At 52.5% G+C, this 17,894-nt stretch overlaps 1 protein-coding gene across 2 annotated transcripts in view; it reads left to right on the top strand.

The window, feature by feature from the left end:
• MID2 (midline 2) overlaps window positions 1–17,894 on the top strand; it is a 64,536-nt gene that overhangs the window by 34,839 nt on the left and 11,803 nt on the right. For both annotated transcript variants that reach the window (XM_066202426.1, XM_066202427.1), the window contains exons 3-7: window positions 8,018–8,113; window positions 12,555–12,662; window positions 15,026–15,174; window positions 15,640–15,767; window positions 16,744–16,887. In XM_066202426.1, coding sequence (XP_066058523.1) covers window positions 8,018–8,113; window positions 12,555–12,662; window positions 15,026–15,174; window positions 15,640–15,767; window positions 16,744–16,887 — 625 coding nt within the window. The remainder of the gene's footprint in view (window positions 1–8,017; window positions 8,114–12,554; window positions 12,663–15,025; window positions 15,175–15,639; window positions 15,768–16,743; window positions 16,888–17,894) is intronic.

Genomic DNA, 17,894 nt, shown 5'->3' with positions numbered 1-17,894 from the left:
GAGGGGGGAAGTGGGGGGCTGTTCCCCAGCCCTTCCACCCCTCGGGCTGCGCAGCTGTGGTGGTTACTACAGGAGAGCATCAGAAAATGACCCCTCTATAACTCCTGGTTTGGAAGGAACCAGGAATTTCTCACTGGAGAAAAATTCCTGGGAAAAGGCATTGCTTGCAGCACTGGAAATCGTTCCTTCCACTCTGTCCTTTTAAAGGAATAAATAAAAGTAGTGGGAATTGCACAAATACCCTCTGGGATCGCTGTAGTTTGGGAATTTTTAATAGAAAATGTAGCACATTTAATAAGATGTCTGACAATCACATTCTTTTAAGCTGAAAAACACATGGCCTGAACTGGGGTGTAAAATCTCGGTGTTTAACTAGGACAGCTCCGACAAGCAGATCATGTTTAGATGACTTCAGGAATGAAAACTGGCTTATCAAAGTCAGGATGAATTTAATAAAATATTTAAACAGTTTTCAATACTTCTGTAATGATACAGAAAACCAGGATAATATCCAAGCAGAGAAGAATGGCTTTGGAGAGATTAAAGGATGAAGGACTGAAGGACCTAAATCAGCCATATGCATTTCTGCCAGGATGAACCTCTGTGGTACCCAGAGACTGCTCCATCCCTGGAATTGTACAAGGCCAGGGGCTTGGAGCGACCTGGTCTAGAGGAAGGTGTCCCTGCCCATGGCAGGGGCTGGATCAGCTTTAAGGTCCCTCCCAACCAAAACCATTCAGGGATTCACTAATTCTGGTGAGTGCTTGAGGAACTGGGGGACCTGCCCACATGCAAACCGCTGCCTTGAGTGCTGCTAGCCTCATCATACCCATCAAAGCAGCAGGCAGTGCAGGGTGGCATTAAAATGTCCTCTTCAGGCTGCTGGGTGTCCTGTGAGAGCTGCTGCCACCTGGCTTATTCAAAGGAGCTCCCCGCCCTGGGCTGGGAGGATGCCTGGTGCTCCAGCAGCCGTGTGCCTCACGTGTGCCTTCTGACTGCTGAGGGGGCTGGGGCCTGGGGTTTGAGCTGCCGCGTGTCCTGCCACTCTGTGGACTGGAAGTAGATGTCAAGATCTGTCCCAAAATGTCTTGGTTGATAAGGAAGGATGCAAGAGAGGGAACACCCAAAAGCTGCTGTGCTTTCTGTCACAGAAATGAAGGGAACCAACCTCTGCTGGAAGTATATTTGGTGGAAGTGTGGAAGCTGAACTTGTCTTTGGGCAGCTCCTGGTTTTCCATTCCAGTTCCAGGAACTACAGGAATGCGCTGTGCTTTGCCGGGCTTCTGCCTTGTGCTGACTTTCTGGTGGAGCTGCACAGTTAGGATGTAGGAGAGGGTCTGGTCACCCAGTATCAGCTGCCTTATTCCCATCCTTTTTCTTATCTTAGCCAGGAAAATGGCTGTTGGGAGGAAAGGGTTAAAACGGGGAGGTTTGGTGAGGAGGCATACTTTTGCTCAAGGTGACTTTGCAGCTGGGAATGCTAAGATCATCAGTGTGGGAAAACTCCATTTATTATGCCGATTTTTGTTCATCCTCTGCCTGTTTTGAGAAGCAGAATTCCTGTGTAGGGGTAGCACACTCTGACAGACATGCTGGAGCCTCCTGCTGGGAGACAAGTGATCTTAAAAACACAGCCTTGTGATAAACTGCGTGCACGCAAAGCTCTCTGATGTACTGGGGCAGGCAGCCCTGGCTGCTGGGATGAGCTGAGCCTAAAGGAGCAGTGTCAGAGCAGTGTCCCCGTGTGTCTGTGCCGCCCAGCATTGTTAGTGAACTAATGAAATACATCTACTCCTGGCATTTCCGCTGTGGTCTGGTGTCACCCTGGTTACCTGTGTATGTTGATTCCCACAACAGCCTGGTGTGGCTTGCCAAGGAACAGCACGTTCCATGGAGACGTGTGTGTGGCCCAGCTCCAGCAGCAGAGGTTCTCTACCACCACCAGCTATTCCTCTTCTCCCCGCAGTGAGGAGGACGGCCGTGCCAGGGACTTCCAGGTGTTGGCGCTCTTACAGTATTTTGCCTGAAGGAATATTTTTGGAAGCAAAGCCCCTGCTGCTGTTAAGTAGCACAGGGATAGGGGTAAACGAGGAACAGGGAATGTGCACGCTGGAGCTGCACCAGGCAGCCAGACACAAACCTTGCCAAAACAATGCTCAGACCATGTCTGCAACTAATCAGCGACTTTGGAGAAACAACAACATTAAACTAATTTGTGTGACTTTTCCCTCTTGTGACTTTTCCCCAGGACAGCTTTGATTTACGGGAGAACTAGCGGCACTCCTCGCCTCTCAGGTTGTCTATAGGAGCGGGAACGTTGGCTCACATTTCTGGGTAACAGAGGCCAAAGAGTGAGGCACTGGGAGGAGGTGAGTGGGACCCTAGGTCACTCCGTTGGCAGGTGACTGAGCAAGTTTTACCTGCAGCCATTTCTGTCCCTCTCGTTTCTTCAGTTGAGATGTACCCCAGAAAGGCAGGTGCTCTGCAGGCATGCTTAAATGCTGGAGCTGCTGGAGACGTGTGGCACTGGTAATGGTGTCCCACAGGAGTGTGGGTATGAGTGACACCTCCCCATGGGTGAGGCAGCTGCATGACAGATCTGGAGTGTGCTTTTAGCTCATGTGGGGGGACAAGCAACAGGTTTACTCCCCAAAACCAGGCAGGTTTGGGCAATGCTGGTTGGCTCAGCCCAAGAGAAGATGCTGCAGAAGAGCCGGCAAGACACAAATCCAGGATGTGCTGATTCGGCAGCACACGTGCAGCGGCTGCAAATCCCACGCTCAGCTCACCCTGTTTACTCGGGGTTTTCTGCTTTAGTTTTTCTCTCCTCAATTTAAATTCCGAAGGAGTCACAAGACACAGTGAATGCTGATGCCGCTCATGCTGGAATGCTGTGTGGAGGAGCACGCATCCCACCTGCCTGCCCAGCCCTGCTCAGCCCAGCACAGCTGTTCCTATGGGCTCTTGACAGTTCCTTCCTTTCCTTCATCCCATTTACAAATCGGAGCATGGCCACTGAAATGGTGGATTTACCCCACTGTGAGCAGGATCCAGCCCTAGGTCTTGTCAGGCTGGGATTACCCTGTGCTTTCTGTGAGGTGAAGGGGAGGGGCTGGGGCCACCCTCAGGCTGGGCACTGGGGACATAGCTGGAGCACTGTGTGCCCAGGTAGCATGGGTAACTCCCACCACAGGGCTCGTGATGGATGTAGCTGGGAGCCCTGGCTGTGACAAACCTACCCATGTGTCACCTGCATCCCCAGCCCTGCTCCCTGCAGGGAGCTTCCCTCCAGAGCTGCTTCCCAACTGAAGATGAGCATAGAAAGGTGCAGTCAGGGTTTAAGCCTAATAGATTATCAGGGATTAAACTGGATGAATGGATTTGGAGTTGCTCTTTTATTGCTCACACTGATCAGGGGACATGGAGCATGTCCCCTACCCTCAGGTGTGTGTTGGTCAAGTGCATCGCTCTGGTCCCCACCCCCTCATGCTGAGGGTCACTGCCAGAGCCCCTTTGCCTGGCTCAGGCTCTGGCACTTGTCTCTTCAGCACCATCAGAGAGCCCCTGCAGCCCCATGTCGTGCAGAGCTGCGTGGTTTCTAGGTCAGCTCTGCCAATGGGGCAACAGCAGCCCCGAATGCTGGCAGAGGTTTCAGCTTGTCTTCAGTCTGTTTTTTTCCAAAGCAAATACATTAGTGTCACACATGGCAGCTTAGTCCTGTCTCTTTGTCACTTGTCCCATTGTCTAGGGACATTCTCTGAGCAAAGCCCAGTAGCTGACTGGCTTTGCATATTATTCCCCAAAGTTTGTTTTATTCTTGGTGGTGGAAATTGATTCTAAACATACAATTGTGGAATCGCAGAATGGTTTGGGTTAAAAGAGACCTTAAGCTCATCTTGTTCTACCACTTTTCCTGGGCAGGGACACCTTCCACTATCCCAGGTTGCTCCAAGCCCTGTCCAACCTGGCCATGGACACTTCCAGGGATGAGGCAGCCACAGCTTCTCTGAGCACCCTGTGCCAGAGCCTCACCACTCTCACAGGGAAGAATTTCTTCTATATATTGAACCTAAATTTCCCCTCTTCCAGTTTGAGTCACCTGGATGTGCTGCTGCCAGGGCTGGCAGTGGGCAGTGCAATGTTCAGCCCACTGTGCAGCCATGGGAAGGGGAGGTGGGAATGGGAGCATCCGCTGGCGCAGGAACAGTGCCAGGCTCTGGACCTGCTGTGGCCACTGGGAGGAGCCTGGTCTGTGCAGTGTTGTCAATGCCTTGGAAGTGAGCGCCCTAGGATAGTGGAAGGTGTCCTGCCCATAGCAAGAGGTTATATGAGATGAGCTTTACAGTCCCTTACAGACTTCAGTGATTTTAGTTTGGCAGCCCAGAGGCAGCTGCCAGTGGAGTGAGAGGATGCTGTACCAACCCCACCATCACTGTCCTGCTCCAAAATCCCCTCAGAACAGATGGGGTTGGAATGATGCTGGTGGGAGGTCATTCCCTACTGGTCACCCTGTCCAGCTGCTGCTTCCCCAGAAAGCTGCCCCAGCATTCCTGAGACAAACCATGTCAATTCCATGATCTCCACAGTCGGTGCCTGAGGCAGGGGCTCAGTGCAGAGCTGTGTTTTGGCCAGGAACAGGGACATAGGTGAAGGTTCCCATGGCTCCAGTGCAATTACAGCTGCCTCATGCTATCAACAGCTTTGTGGTTTTAAAAAAATGAGCAGCTCCCTCAGGAGCTCCACGGCAAACTCCTGATGTCCTGGGCGATGTCCTGGCAACATCTGGCTTCCCTGTGCTGCTCCAAAACAAGTCAGAAAACTCCCAGCAGGAATCCTGCCCCATTCTGGGACCTGGCAGCACATCCTCAGCCCCGAGAGCTTGACTGTGCATTCTCAGCATGGCAGCAATCCCAGATGGCCACCACTAGTGCTCGTCCCCTGCCCTGTCCAGGTGAGGCTGATGAACGCTGGTGGCTTCCAGGAACTGGTTTTCCTGCCGCTTTGGCATGTGGGGAGCATTTAGGAGTGAGTTTGAATTGGTGCCTGTGTGCCTGTACGTGGGTTTGTGGATGCACACGTGATTTGTGTTTGTGGCGCTCAGGAGGATCAGGGCAGGGATTCAGCTTCATTATTGGAAGTGATTATAGATGAACAGAGGCAATGAGAAAAGCCTGAGTAAATCACTGGAAGTATCACTCTCCAATTTTGGCTGCCTTCCCATGAAGATAAATGCAGAAACCTGTCTGGGGTAAGGCAGAGCCAAAGGGCACCCTCTGTGCCATTGTGCCAGGCTGTCTCTTGCCCCTCAGAGCAGCTCTGAGGGATGGCAGCAGCTACCCACCACCCCTGCATTCCTGTCCCTAGGGCTTTCCCAGCACTGGGGTTCTCCAGGTCCTCCAATCCCTCACCCACAGGTTCTTGCTGCTGGAGGAAATCTGAGGCTTGTGTGGCCCTAATCGCTGGGGACTTGGACCCCCTCAGCCTCTGTGATGTGTGGGGAGCCTGTTCTTTGGCCACGTGCTTGGGGCTCAGAGCCTGCTCTGTTCCATCTCTCAGCTGGTTAAAGCCACAAGGTTGACAGTGTTTCCCAGAGTGAACCAGCTTCCAGCCTGATGTATGAGCTGGGGACCAGCCATGGAGAGCAACTTTGGCCAGGTGCAGGCAAGGTTGTGTTTGATGAAGCACAGGGAGCAGGAGGAGACCATGTATTGATAGTTCCTGAAGTTATCTTGAGCCTGCAACCTTGATGCCTTCTTCAAAGAGAAATCAATGTTTAGTTCAACTGCTTGTTTGGTATTTGGAGGAAAAGGAAAATCGAGTTGTTGCCCATTGTGCTCGTAACGGAACAAACGTGAGCATTGGTGCTTGCACAGGCCAGTGCTGTGTGATTGCTCTCCTCTGGCTGGGCGGGAATGGATTTATTGTGCATCTGGTCACTGGCAGGTAAAGGGGTGCAGGTGCTGAGCAGCTCTATTGGAGTTGTGGGAGGGTTTGATCCTGTGGATCCTTGATACTCGGGATGGAGGAGGTTCAGCCTCTCCTAAGGTGCCTGGGCACTTCCCTCTCTGGTCCTGCTGTCCCTGGGTGATCCAGGCCCTTCTCCCCACGCAGCACCAGTGACTCCTGCTCAAGGCCTTTTTACCACTTTTTCTCATTTGTCTCCCCAGTTGTAGAGAAATCACCTATTTATATTTCAGGACAGGAGGTGGAGGTTTGGGGAAATGACGGGCATTTTATAAGGCAATTAAAACCCAACCCCTGTAATTGCTGTAATTTATATACACCTACAAAATAACCAGCTGGTGTGATCCAGGCTTCAAGTCCATTTTATTTGTTTCAGCACGTCAAACAGATGGAAACATTCCATCTGTGTTTTCCTGTGATGCAGAGGGGTTGGCAGCAAGGGTCTGTGGATGCAGTGAGGGGCAGGGAAGCAGCAAAGGGCTGTGGAACCATTGCTGGCACCAGTATAGCACCTCCAGTTGCCTCAGCATTGCCACAGAGATGTGTGATGAAGGGATTGGTCCTGGGGCAGGGTTTGTGTGTGTTTGCGGATGGGAGGAGTGATGCCATCCCCTAGAAAACTTGGGATGCTGGAAATGGGGTGTGGGCATGTGTGCTTCAAAGCTGTACCCCAGCCCCCCCGCCCTGCCCTCCATCGCACCCTGGAAGATGAAAGCAGATTGGTGTGAGTTCAAAGCTTCAAACCTCAGTGCTGCCACGCTGGTGACGAGGGAGGTAATTAGCAAGTGAAATGTTAGTTGCTGTAGTGAAATGATGTTTATAATATTGGGCTATAAGGAGAGGGGGGCGGGAGCAGCTGGCTTCTCCATTATCCATGCCCCACTCTGCAAACCCTTCTGGCATAACCAAGGCTCCCTGGATTTTATTCCATTTCTCCAGCCTGTTCCTGTGTTCTGCCTTACTCGCCCTTGGCCAGCAATTTTCAGGGTTGCAAACGAGCTCGGAGTATTTTAGGAGCCAGTGTTTTTTCAGGAATGAGTGCTCTGCCTGTGATTCGAGTTCTCCTGGCTCAGTAGCCCCCAGTTATTCATCTGTGTGGAGAGGGGCCATGTTTATGGGTCTGCTGGAGTCAGATGAAAGCCTCAGACTGCAGTTCCTACCTGCAGATGAATGAATCACCTCAGGGACCCTCTTCCAGCCCTGGAATTTAAAATATTAATGGGATACCGTTTTCTGACAAGCGCTGCAACAGGTAGCAAGTTCTTTGTTACAAAGCATTCCCCTTCACAGAGCGCATGGAACTGGCAATGCTGTGTTTCTGAAATCACCCACAAACTGTGTTCCCCCCATGGCCGTGGATATTGATATTCCCTCAAATGGGGTCTTCATCCATGCTTCACTGGATCCCCTCCTTCTCCCAAAACATGCAACCTGTGAGCACCAAAGCAGGCCCAGGCATCCCTGTCCTCTTGGGTCATGATCTGCTGGCAGAGATCTGCTGGGCATGATCCACTGGTCATAGTCTTCTGGCCCAGATCCACTGGCTGTGATCTGCTGGCTGAGATCTGCTCTGGTGAGCAAAGGGCACTGTGGCTGGGGACTGATAGCCAGCACAATGCAGCTGAGCTCTCCCTGCCTGTACCATTGTAGGTCCAGCTGAAATGGTTGGCAGAGGAGTCATCCCTCTCCCATGGCTCATCAGGCTCTTGTTCATCTCCCTCACCCTGTGCAGAACAAAATTGATGATGAAAATAGTCAAAATTTGCTCTCCAAAGGAGTGGCAAAGAGCAGACACCCACACTGTCCTCTCCAGCTAGTGACACCCCAGGGTGACTGCAGTGCTGGGCTCAGTGTCTCCCCCATGGCACAGCCCGCTGGCATGGGCAGGAGCTGCCGAGGACCCCCAGAGCCTTTGCCCAAAGTTTTTCTATTATCCCTCCTTCAGGCAGTGTGCTGGGTGGCAGAGGGTCTCAGTTCCTGGCAGGGGACTGGGGACACTCCAGATTTGCTGATCTCTGTATTTTTCCTCTTTCTCCCATTTCTGGACCTGCAGCAAACCCTGGAAACAAATCTCACCAACCTGGTCAAACGCAACAGCGAACTGGAAAACCAGATGGCCAAGCTGATACAGATCTGCCAGCAAGTGGAGGTGGGTGAGGGCCAAGAGGGGCTGGGGGAGGTGGGTGGGACAGGTCCTGGCTCAAGGGAGGCAATCGCCCCAGAGTCCTTTGCTGGGGCTCCCCTGGGAGCAGCGATGAGTGTGGGTGGTAGTCCCAAGCAGTGGAGGACACAGGGTTGGTTCCCAGGGGTCTGAAGGAGTTGGCATGTTCGGGAGCCGCTGAAAAGAGACATGTGCTGCTGGGCTGGCTCCAGGCGGGAGGACCTTCCCCCCTGCTGGAGGCAGCAGCTGCTTTTGGTGGAGGACTGGGTGAAACCAAGTGTGGGAACAGGGCTCAGCCAGGTGACACTGAGCCTGTAACAAGGCTCATCAACTGGGTGACACTGAGCATGCAGCAATTCCTTGAACCACCAGCTTCCCATAGGACCAAACCCCAGGATGCTGCTGGGATCGCAGCCATGGATTCAGGGGGAGTTTGCCAGTGCCTGAGGGAACACAGCAGTTGTTTACTTCACCCTTGACACCCCAGGCCTTGTGGGGTGTGCAGCTCCTGTGCCTCCCCTGCACTCCCCCAAGCCATCCCATGGGCCCAGCAAGATGCAGGAGTGCTGTGGTGGGATGTGGGGGTGTTGCCTCAGGTTGTTGCGAGTGAAACGGAGGGATGCTGTGGTGGAATGCTGTGGCAGGAGGCAAGGATGCTGCAGCGGGATGCAGGTGTGCTGCAGCAGGACAAGGGATCCTCCTGTGCTGAGGGGAACCGTTTGCCCACAGCAAAGCATTTATGATGCATTTGCTCAGGGAACTGCAGCTTGTCCTTCACCACCTGCGTCTCAGAGCAGCCAGGGCTTTGGGGCCATGAAGGTGCTTCAAGCCCTGCAGTTTCTGCAGGCAGCATCAGTGCTTTGTTCTTCACTCTCTCAATAATGTCCTGATGATCTGGCAAGAGGAAGTAAGTGCAGGAGCCCTTTTTCTGAGTGCTAGCAGAGCCAAGTGTGCCGCCAGCACTGGCAGCCGCTGTCACAATGTGCAAAGAGAAGGAAGAGGGGGCTGAGGTGCTCTGAACTTCCAGCCAAAATAAGGAGCAGAAAAATCCCTCTTGGCTCTGCAGCACTGCTGGCCGTCTATGTCACTGGTGTTGTCCTGCTTCTCTCTGCCTGTGCATCACTCTGCAGTAGGAATGCCTTTGTTAGAGCTGTCTCTCCTGGGCTTCCTCTTCCCCAGGGCTCAGTGGATTTGGACTGAGTCTGGGAACGCAGATAGCAAATGGATATTTGGCAGAGAGAGAAGGAGCTAGGATGCCCTTGCAGAGCTCTAATGACAGTCACCAGCCCTTGCTGCTCTGATGGGCCATGCTTTGACTCTAAGAACCAACCAGGGATGGAGCAGGGATGTGGCTGGATGTCCTTCCAAACCCCTTCCTTTGAATCCAGCTCCAATGTCTTAATGATCTTATGTAGGCTAAATTGAAAGATATTTGGTATTTTTGTCTGACCCTCATAGTCTGAAACCTCTAAGCTGTCCTTTTCGTCAGAGTTTGGGAGTTTTCAGCTTTGTCAAATGCTCTGCTTAAAATAACAGTTCAAGTAACATTCCTCAGCTATGCTGAACGCACATCTGCGCCCTCGGAGGCACCTTCGCAGAGAGCACAGTAAACTGTGAAGGAGAAAATACCTGTGCTCCCCATCAATCTGATTCCAGGGAATTTTGCTTTTGAGATGTTTGCAGACATGGCACACAGGCAGGCGCATGCAATCCCTATGTACTCTGCCCCTCAGACACATTCAGTGTAAATCTCATGACATGTCCAGAGAATGGTGCCACCAACACCTTGAGGGACAGGGGTTCACCCCAAGCAGGACACTGCAAGTGTCCTCAAGGCCCTGAGCCTTTGCTGCCCCTCAGAGCGACTCTGGTGCATGGGGGGCTGCACTGAGAAAGGTTGAAAACGCCAAATCCTGTGGCCCAAGGAGAACAGATAACAACCCGGTGGAGAAGCTGAGTTTGTAAAATTGGGATGGTACCAGCCCAATGTCCCCGTTGTGGGGAGAGCAGAAGCTGCATATGTGCCATGGGACTGCAGCCTCTGTGTCACAGCAGCCTCAGTGTGACCTCCTGGTGTGCCCAGGGCATAGCTGCTACACAACCAAAAACCTGTTGAGGACTTTTGCCTTGGTTTGGAAAGACAGGTGTCTGCTAAGGAGGGCAGCAGCCTCCCTTGAAGATGTAAACCTCTTCCCTCATTATTATTATAATTTTGAAATGAAGGGGCTCTCAGACAAAGATATGGGAATAGGAATAACAGTTCTTTACTAGGAAAATTAAAATTAAAATGTAGTAGTACAGAAAACCAACCAAACAAAAAGAAAACACTGACAGAGTCAGAATACAACCTGACACCCTGTTGGTCATGGTGTTGGTAGCAGTCCAATTAAATCGTGGCTGCAGTCCCCCTGGAGTGACAGATGTGGTTCTGTTAAAGCAATGATCCTCTAGGAGGGTGTAGTTTTCCTCCGAAGGTCCAGTGGTGGTGAGATGGGTCCAGTCTTCCTCTGGGAATCCAGTGCAAACAGGCTGCCCTGGTGTTCAGAATCTCAGACTTTTATCCAGGTTGGAATGCTTGGCTCTTCCCCTTGGGTGGAGTATCTCATAATGGGATGACGTAATTTTATCAATCATGCAGTAAGACTCAATGGCCCATTTACAGAAGATATCCCCCTGGAGGGAGGATGGCTATTGGAAGAGATAAAGAACACTGCCCCACCTGGTTTTAAGAGCTGGCCCATCAACAGAAGATACCCCCACTCAGAGTTATGAGGAATGAAAGAGATAAAGAAACACTGCCGCACCTGGTTTTAACAGATGACAATAGAATACATACTTTTGGTTACATCTTGCATTACAACCTAAGACTGTTGCAGAGGTGGGATGGGGTCCTCTGCTCCATCCCCGAGCTGCTGGGGTGCGCAGGAGGAGGTTTGCCTGTGCGTGAGTCAGGCTTAGATGTGGGCTGATATGCTGTTTCTCATCCCCATAAGGTACAGGGCAGGCTTTTCCCAGAGCTGAGTTTATTCCAGGACTGTTGTTCCTAGCACATTCTCTCCCACCACTGAGGTGGGTGAAATATTTTTTCTCTCCCTTGTTACAACTAAAAGCTGCCCAGCTTTCCTGCCGCCGTAGCACCTGCTGAGTCTTCATCCCCAAACGCTGCATTTACCTGGGAGCTGGTTCATCCCTACAGAGTGGTTTGGCCAGTGTCCAGGTGTTCTTGAGCCAGGGATTTGCCAGTGGAGCAGTGCTCGTCTGCAGTATCCCCTCCATGCTCTGCTGGCCCTTTGGGGGAACTCCAGCCTCGAAAATGCTTATTTTTTGGCAGAAGGCAACTGGGAAAGGGGCAGTGGTGTCCTCTGCAGCTTTACCTGCTTTCAGCTCCTCAGAACATGGACATGGTTGAGGGCAGATTTCTTGCCCTTGGCAGGTTTTCAGATGTAGGCTATGGGTGGCTACAGATTTATGTTGTTCTGTAGCCATCCTGGAAGGGGAATGCCCCAGGCCTGAGCTGGACCACTGGGCAGCAGCTGTAGGAATGGTCCCGGGGCTGAGCTGAGGTGCCCCAACCTCCCTTCCTGTCCCTTGGCCCAACATTTCCTTCCTGCCCCTTGCTGTGCACAGCCTTCAGCCTCCTCTTCCCTTCACCCTCATGTGACCCATAAGCTGAATCAGAGAGGTGGTCCAGGTTTGTGTTCCTGGGAAGTTGGGGTGACAGTCATCCCTGTGGGCACACAACTTTGAGGGACCAGGGTGCTGCCAGCTCTGCCACAGTAGCACTGCCACAGCATCACAGCCACAACAGCTCTGCCAGAGCTGCCCTGTCACAACAGCTCTGCACAGCAGCTTGCTGCAGGCTCCAAAACCTGGGGCTGTTCCCCGCCCCCCACCACATGCAGCAAATTGAGAAGATTTTCCGCTGTTTTTCCTCAGTGGAGTTCTCTTTGCAGACCATCAGCTGTCTCCCACTCCAGTGTTGCATAATCTGCTGGCCAGGTTTAAAAAAAGATCCTGTAGCAAAAATGTGGTTCACTCAAGGCTGTCTTATTTCAGAGGGATTTGGAAGCATAAAATGAAGAAAACTGATTTATGTCCTGTAGTGTGCTTCAATGAAGTGCTAGGGCTTGATTCCTCTTCCATGTAGTGCATTCCCCCCGTCCTGTCCTGTCCTGTCCTGTCCTGTCTTGTCCTGTCCATCCTCCCATGGATGCTGGTCTGCCCTGGAGGCAGAGAACTGGAACCTCTGCTTCTGCCCCCACTGCGGTCTGTGTGGGCCCCACTGTGAGCACAGCCATGAGAGTGTGTTGTGTGTCCCTCCCAACAGCTGTGGGTCGTATGTCCCTCCTAAAACCTGTGTGTACCCCTCCCAACACACCTGTGTGTTGTGTGTCACACCCAACACCTGTGTGCTGCTGTTCCTGACCAGGTGAACACAGCCATGCACGAGGCCAAGCTGATGGAGGAGTGTGATGAGCTGATGGAGATCATCCGCCAACGCAAGCAGGTCATCGCTGTCAAGATCAAGGAGACAAAGGTGAGGGGTCCCAACTCATGTGTCCCTGGTCACAGGTCCCCTCCTGTGCCCACGGGGTGGCTGCTGCATGGTCTGCCCCTCCTGTCCAGGAACAACACTCCCTCAACCAGTGACGCTGCGACGTGCCAGGCTCAGGCAGATGGGCTGCACCAGGGTGCGTTGCCTTGCTGTGAAGGGTTTGCTTTGGGCAGCACCAGTGCATCTCCTTGTCCAAACTCTGGGTGTCCCCTGGTACTGCCCTCCATGCCACCCCGTATCCTGGTGTCTGTCACTGCTGCTGTCCTAGGGCTCCTCTGGCAAGGACAAAAAATGTGCTGGCTGAGACTGGAGGAGGGACAGTGTGTTGGTTAGCGTGACAAGTTGGTGCAGAGGCTTGGATCATTCCAGACAGCTTCCTCAGGGCTCTTCACTACTGTGGTTCTAATAGAATAATGTGGAATTAATACTGAAGGACTGTAGTCCAGTGCTGCAGAGAGAGCAGAGGCTGCACACTCTGCATTGCAGCACAGCTGGAGGTGAGCTGCTTCTCACCCTCATCTTTGTGGGAGTGTTTGGACCTTTCTTCCAGTGGTTCCAGGTGTTTCCCACTGGTTTCTACATGTAGCATCCCACCCCAAAGGGGAAGGGAGCACCCAAGATTCATAGATGCTCATGGTTGAAAGGAATGACAAATGTCAGAGGGTCAGCAAAAGCTTTGAGTTTTATTAGGCAATTGCAAATAATTTATTTGGCATGGAGATTGTTATATACTGGTCTCCCAGTATAAGGACACAGTAGTGGGTTTTGGATAAAGGGGTAGGGTGAAAAGGAAGAGAGAGGGAGGTGGATTAAAGCAGGAGAGAGAGAAAGAAAGAATGCAGATCATCAATCCTGGTTCAAGCATCAATCCATTTAACAGGGTGTCCAGGGTCCTGGGGTCACTGCCTGTGCATCCTGGGGGGACCTTTTTATGGATAAGTTTTGCCTGCCCTGGGGACTTCTCACTTTCTTTACAAATCAGTTCTCATGTACAGTCCATTCTTTCAGACCTTTCAGGAAATGGGTCAGAGGCTTCAAGGGTCCTTGGTGGTCTTGATCCCCCTGCAGTCCATGCCACTTCTCCATCTCACACCTGTGCTGGGCTGTGTTGTGCTTATCCCAGCAAGGATGTTTGTCCCGGGACAGTGCTGCCCTACCTCCCTGGTGCCCCTTCTCCAGCCCCAACAGCCCTCAGCTGGCTCTACAGCTGTCTCCCTGTTGGTGTTTGAGACATCAGCTTCATCTTCTGGGCTCTCCACGTGCAGCAGCAAGAGGGCTAGAGGGTTGTAGCTCTGAGGGTCCAGGGGAGCCTGCATGACCCCACTGCTGTTCTCACCAAGCTTGGGTGTGCACTGGGGTCCCACCACGGTACCCATGGCCTAGCCCCAAATACAGGTGCTGCCCAGGCAGTTTGGGAGTGGGTTCCACTGCGTGTGTAGGCAGAAGAGCCACTGGCAGCAGTGGGAGCTTTGAAATCCTGCTTCTACCCCAACCACTCCAGGGAACATATTTTATGTAACGGTACTGTCTGCCAGTCTGTCTCTCTGTCTGCTTGCTCTTCCCACCCTCTTCCTTGACTGTGCCAGGCTCTGCTGTCCAGTTCCAGCCATGCTTAGAACAACCTGGTAGCTCCAGGACATTGTTTTCCTACACTTGGCAGCTGGGTAGAGGCGAAGGGCACAGATTAGTGTCCAAACCCTCCGCAGAAGCAGTGGAGCAAGGAGTAACCTTTAGAGGCTGTGGCTGGTTTGAAGTGCTCCAGCTGAGGAGCGAGAAATTCTGCTTTCCTGCTGGATTGCCATTTGGTTTTCCATTTGTTCTGCCCTGCTTCTCCTGACAAATGGCCCAACGGATGTATGGAGCCTGGGAGAAGGGATGGGGAGAACATGCAGATTCCCTCATACCTTGGTCACCCAGCAGTTCAATTCAGTAGCTGTGAATGTGATGTTTTCCATCAACTCTGTAAACACTTCGCCTGTTCCTGAGGTTTCCTTGCCCTGTGCTGAGTGACTGGCAGGAGTCTCATGGCAGCCTGCTCTCTTCAGGCTGGCATGAGGGATGACATTGTATTTGCATGGGAGGAGCGGAGAGAGGAGGTGTTGCTCTCCAGTGTCCATCACACATGGGACCCTCAGAGCAGGCACAGGATGTGACCTGGAACCTTCCCCACTCCCAGCAAAATTTAACATGGAAAGTGCTTTGCTCTACTCCCTCCCCAGAGCCACTGGGACATTGCTGTGCCTTTTCACTGCTCGTTGCTTGCCATGATCATCTCCTCGCCAGGATGGGGTTCCCTCTGTGCCTCTCAAGCTGCTGAGCACTGCTGTCTCCCTCTCCTCCGACAGGTGATGAAGCTGCGGAAGCTGGCCCAGCAGGTTGCCAACTGCCGGCAGTGCCTGGAGCGCTCCACGGTCCTCATCAACCAGGCCGAGCACATCCTGAAGGAAAACGACCACGCACGGTTCCTGCAGACTGCCAGGAACGTGGCTGAGAGGTGGGCAGGGCTTAGGACACTGCTGCTGGAGCTGGCCCCTGGTTGTAGGTCTCTGCCCAGAGATGACCCAAGTCCCCTCCAGTCGCTTCCCCAGAGATCCCCAGCCATCCCTGCAGCCTCCCACTGTGCTGTCCTCAAATAAGCCCCCAGGGTCAGGTTCCCATCCCTGCATGGCAGGTTCTAACAATACTGTGGAAGCAAGCCCCCTTCCCTGGGGTAGGAAAGTGGTGGAAATGCCAATCCAAAGGGAGTTCAGGGGCCAGTCAAAGCTGTAAACCCCAGGGATGGAGCCCCCCACTCTCAGGGAACCTGTCCCCAGGCTGGGCCATCCTCCTGGGTGGGGGCAGTGGTCTGTAGGTGCAAGCTGGTTTCCTGACAGCAGGTGAGGCACAGTGAGGCTGCCCCCATCCCTGTGCCTCACTCGTGCACCCTGTTGCCTACTGATGGTCCCTTTTTTCTTTCCAGGGTCGCCATGGCAACTGCATCCTCGCAAGTCCTGATACCAGATATCAATTTTAATGATGCCTTTGAAAACTTTGCTTTAGATTTTTCCAGAGAGAAGAAGCTGCTGGAGGGGCTGGATTATCTAACAGGTGAGTGCTCAGGTGTGCTCCACTCTGTATCTTCCCCTCAGCCCTTCTGCCCTGTGCTCCACCAAGGGCTGGCAGACCTATTTTAGGACTTAACCAGCATGAAGCACCAGGTCAGCTGTGGCAGAGCAGGGCCTGGGCTGTCCCCAGGACAGTGATGTGTCCCCATCCTCCTGTTTCACCCTGCCATTCCTGGAAGACCCATGGAAAAGTCCAGAAAGCTTAAAAATTATGGTCTCCATGACCTGGTGGGGGAGGCTGATATCCATAAGGATGCAAGAGGGATAAGGAATATATGAGGGTCCATAAGGATTACAGAGGAGGAAGGATGAATTAACCAACTATTATACTTGTAATGCACACTGTGCTTTAACATTTCTCTTTTCCTGCCCTTTTTCTGGGTCACTTGGTCCTAAATTATGAGCCCTGCTGGGCAGGACCTCAGTGGGTCCCTCAGTGCTGTCGTGATGCTCCAACACAGACTGATGGCTGCCCTCAGGGGTCTGGGAGCTGCCACGGCTGCTGGACCAGCCTGTGCTGGAGCACTGGGGGGATGAGAGCTCCAGGGAGGTGAGGACATCCTTGCTCACCCAATTCTGATTTTACCATCATGAAGCAAGTCAGCTTTCAGTGAAAGATTAGCACAAGTATGTCCACATCAGTTATGGGATAAAATACTTATTCCACAACCAGTGCAGGGCAATAGGTGGATTAGCGAGTGGGTTCTCAACCTGTTTCAGGGTGGGGGTGTCAGACCTGATGGAGCAGCAGCAAAAACACTATGATCTGACCTCTGGATGGCTTGTTAAACTAAAAAGTTTAGTTCAGTGGGAAGCTTAATGACAGATAAAATGAGGGAGTTTTTTGGTGTTGAGGGACTCTACTGCTGCAAGCCCATCTCTGTCCTAACATGAGCGCTGGGTTTTTAAGGAAGGAGAGCCCAAACTGACCAAAGTCTGTGGTCTGTGCCATCCCACAGCACCGAACCCACCGTCAGTCCGTGAGGAGCTCTGCACGGCCTCCCATGACACCATCACCGTGCACTGGATCTCTGAGGATGAGTTCAGCGTCAGCTCCTATGAGCTCCAGTACACCATCTTCACTGGCCAGGCCAACTTCATCAGTAAGTCACCACACTCCCCTTCAGCAAGGAAACCCATGTAGCCTAGACAATCTGTGTCTGCTCCATCCCTGGAAGCATCCAAGGCCAGGTTGGAGAAACCTGGGATAGTGGAAAGTGTCCCTGCCCATGGGAGGGGATGTCACCAGATCAGCTTTAAGGTCCCTTCCAAACCAAAGCATACTTGGATTCTGTAAGGAAAAGGTTCTCAGCTTCATCAATGGGTTTAAAGGCTGGGTATTTGTGGAGGAAACAGCAGCAAAGGATCTACCAAGGGCTAGTGGGACGGAGCAATGGACACCTCCCATGCTGGGGGGGCCTTTCCTGGGGTGCTCTGGTCTGCACTTGGTGTCATCAGCCCTGACTTGGTGAAGCATCGTGAGCATTGGAGGCTCTTGTTCATCTCACAGCTCCCAGATCTGTGTACCTGGGATCGTACACAGGGCAGCACTACCTGCTCCGTGGCTGATAACTAACATGGTTTATAAAACCCTCCGGAACAGCTCTGAGGCGTATTTCCAGGTAATTTTTCATTAAAATTACTGCCATACCTAGTTGTTTTTCCACACTGACACAGATTTGTCTCACAGGGATGGGATTTGATTTGAGGACTGAGGACAGAATCACTGATGGTGTGTGGCTTGTGAGAAAGTTTTATTCCTGGTTTTCCTAGCAGCACTTGCCATTGTGAGAAGTGCTGACAAGGTACCTCAGAGTGGGTGTTTGGGCTGCCGTCAGTCTGTCCCACTGGCTGGAAGGACGTTGGCACCAGCAGCACGGTGTCACGGCTCTGGAAGGCTGTTCAGTGCACTCTGAAATGTGCAGGAAGCTGCCAGAGAAAGTTCCCAGTGACTTTCTAGGCTGGATCTCACCTCCCCCAGCCGTGGCCCAGCCTTTGCCCTTGTTTTGGAAAACAAGATGGTGTGTTTCCTTTCCATGCAGGCTGTCAGGTGCTGGTGCTGCCACAGCCAGACCTGCCCTGCTTGGCTCTCCTCTCCTACCCAGCTAGA

This window comes from Chamaea fasciata, unplaced genomic scaffold (assembly GCF_029207755.1).
Source record: "Chamaea fasciata isolate MVZ Bird 193981 ecotype frontalis unplaced genomic scaffold, bChaFas1.0.hap1 SCAF_22, whole genome shotgun sequence".
In the NCBI taxonomy this organism is placed as follows: Eukaryota; Metazoa; Chordata; class Aves; order Passeriformes; family Sylviidae; genus Chamaea; species Chamaea fasciata.
The sequence above is the reverse complement of the archived record's forward strand: the minus strand, read 5'-3'. Positions and strand labels throughout refer to the sequence as shown.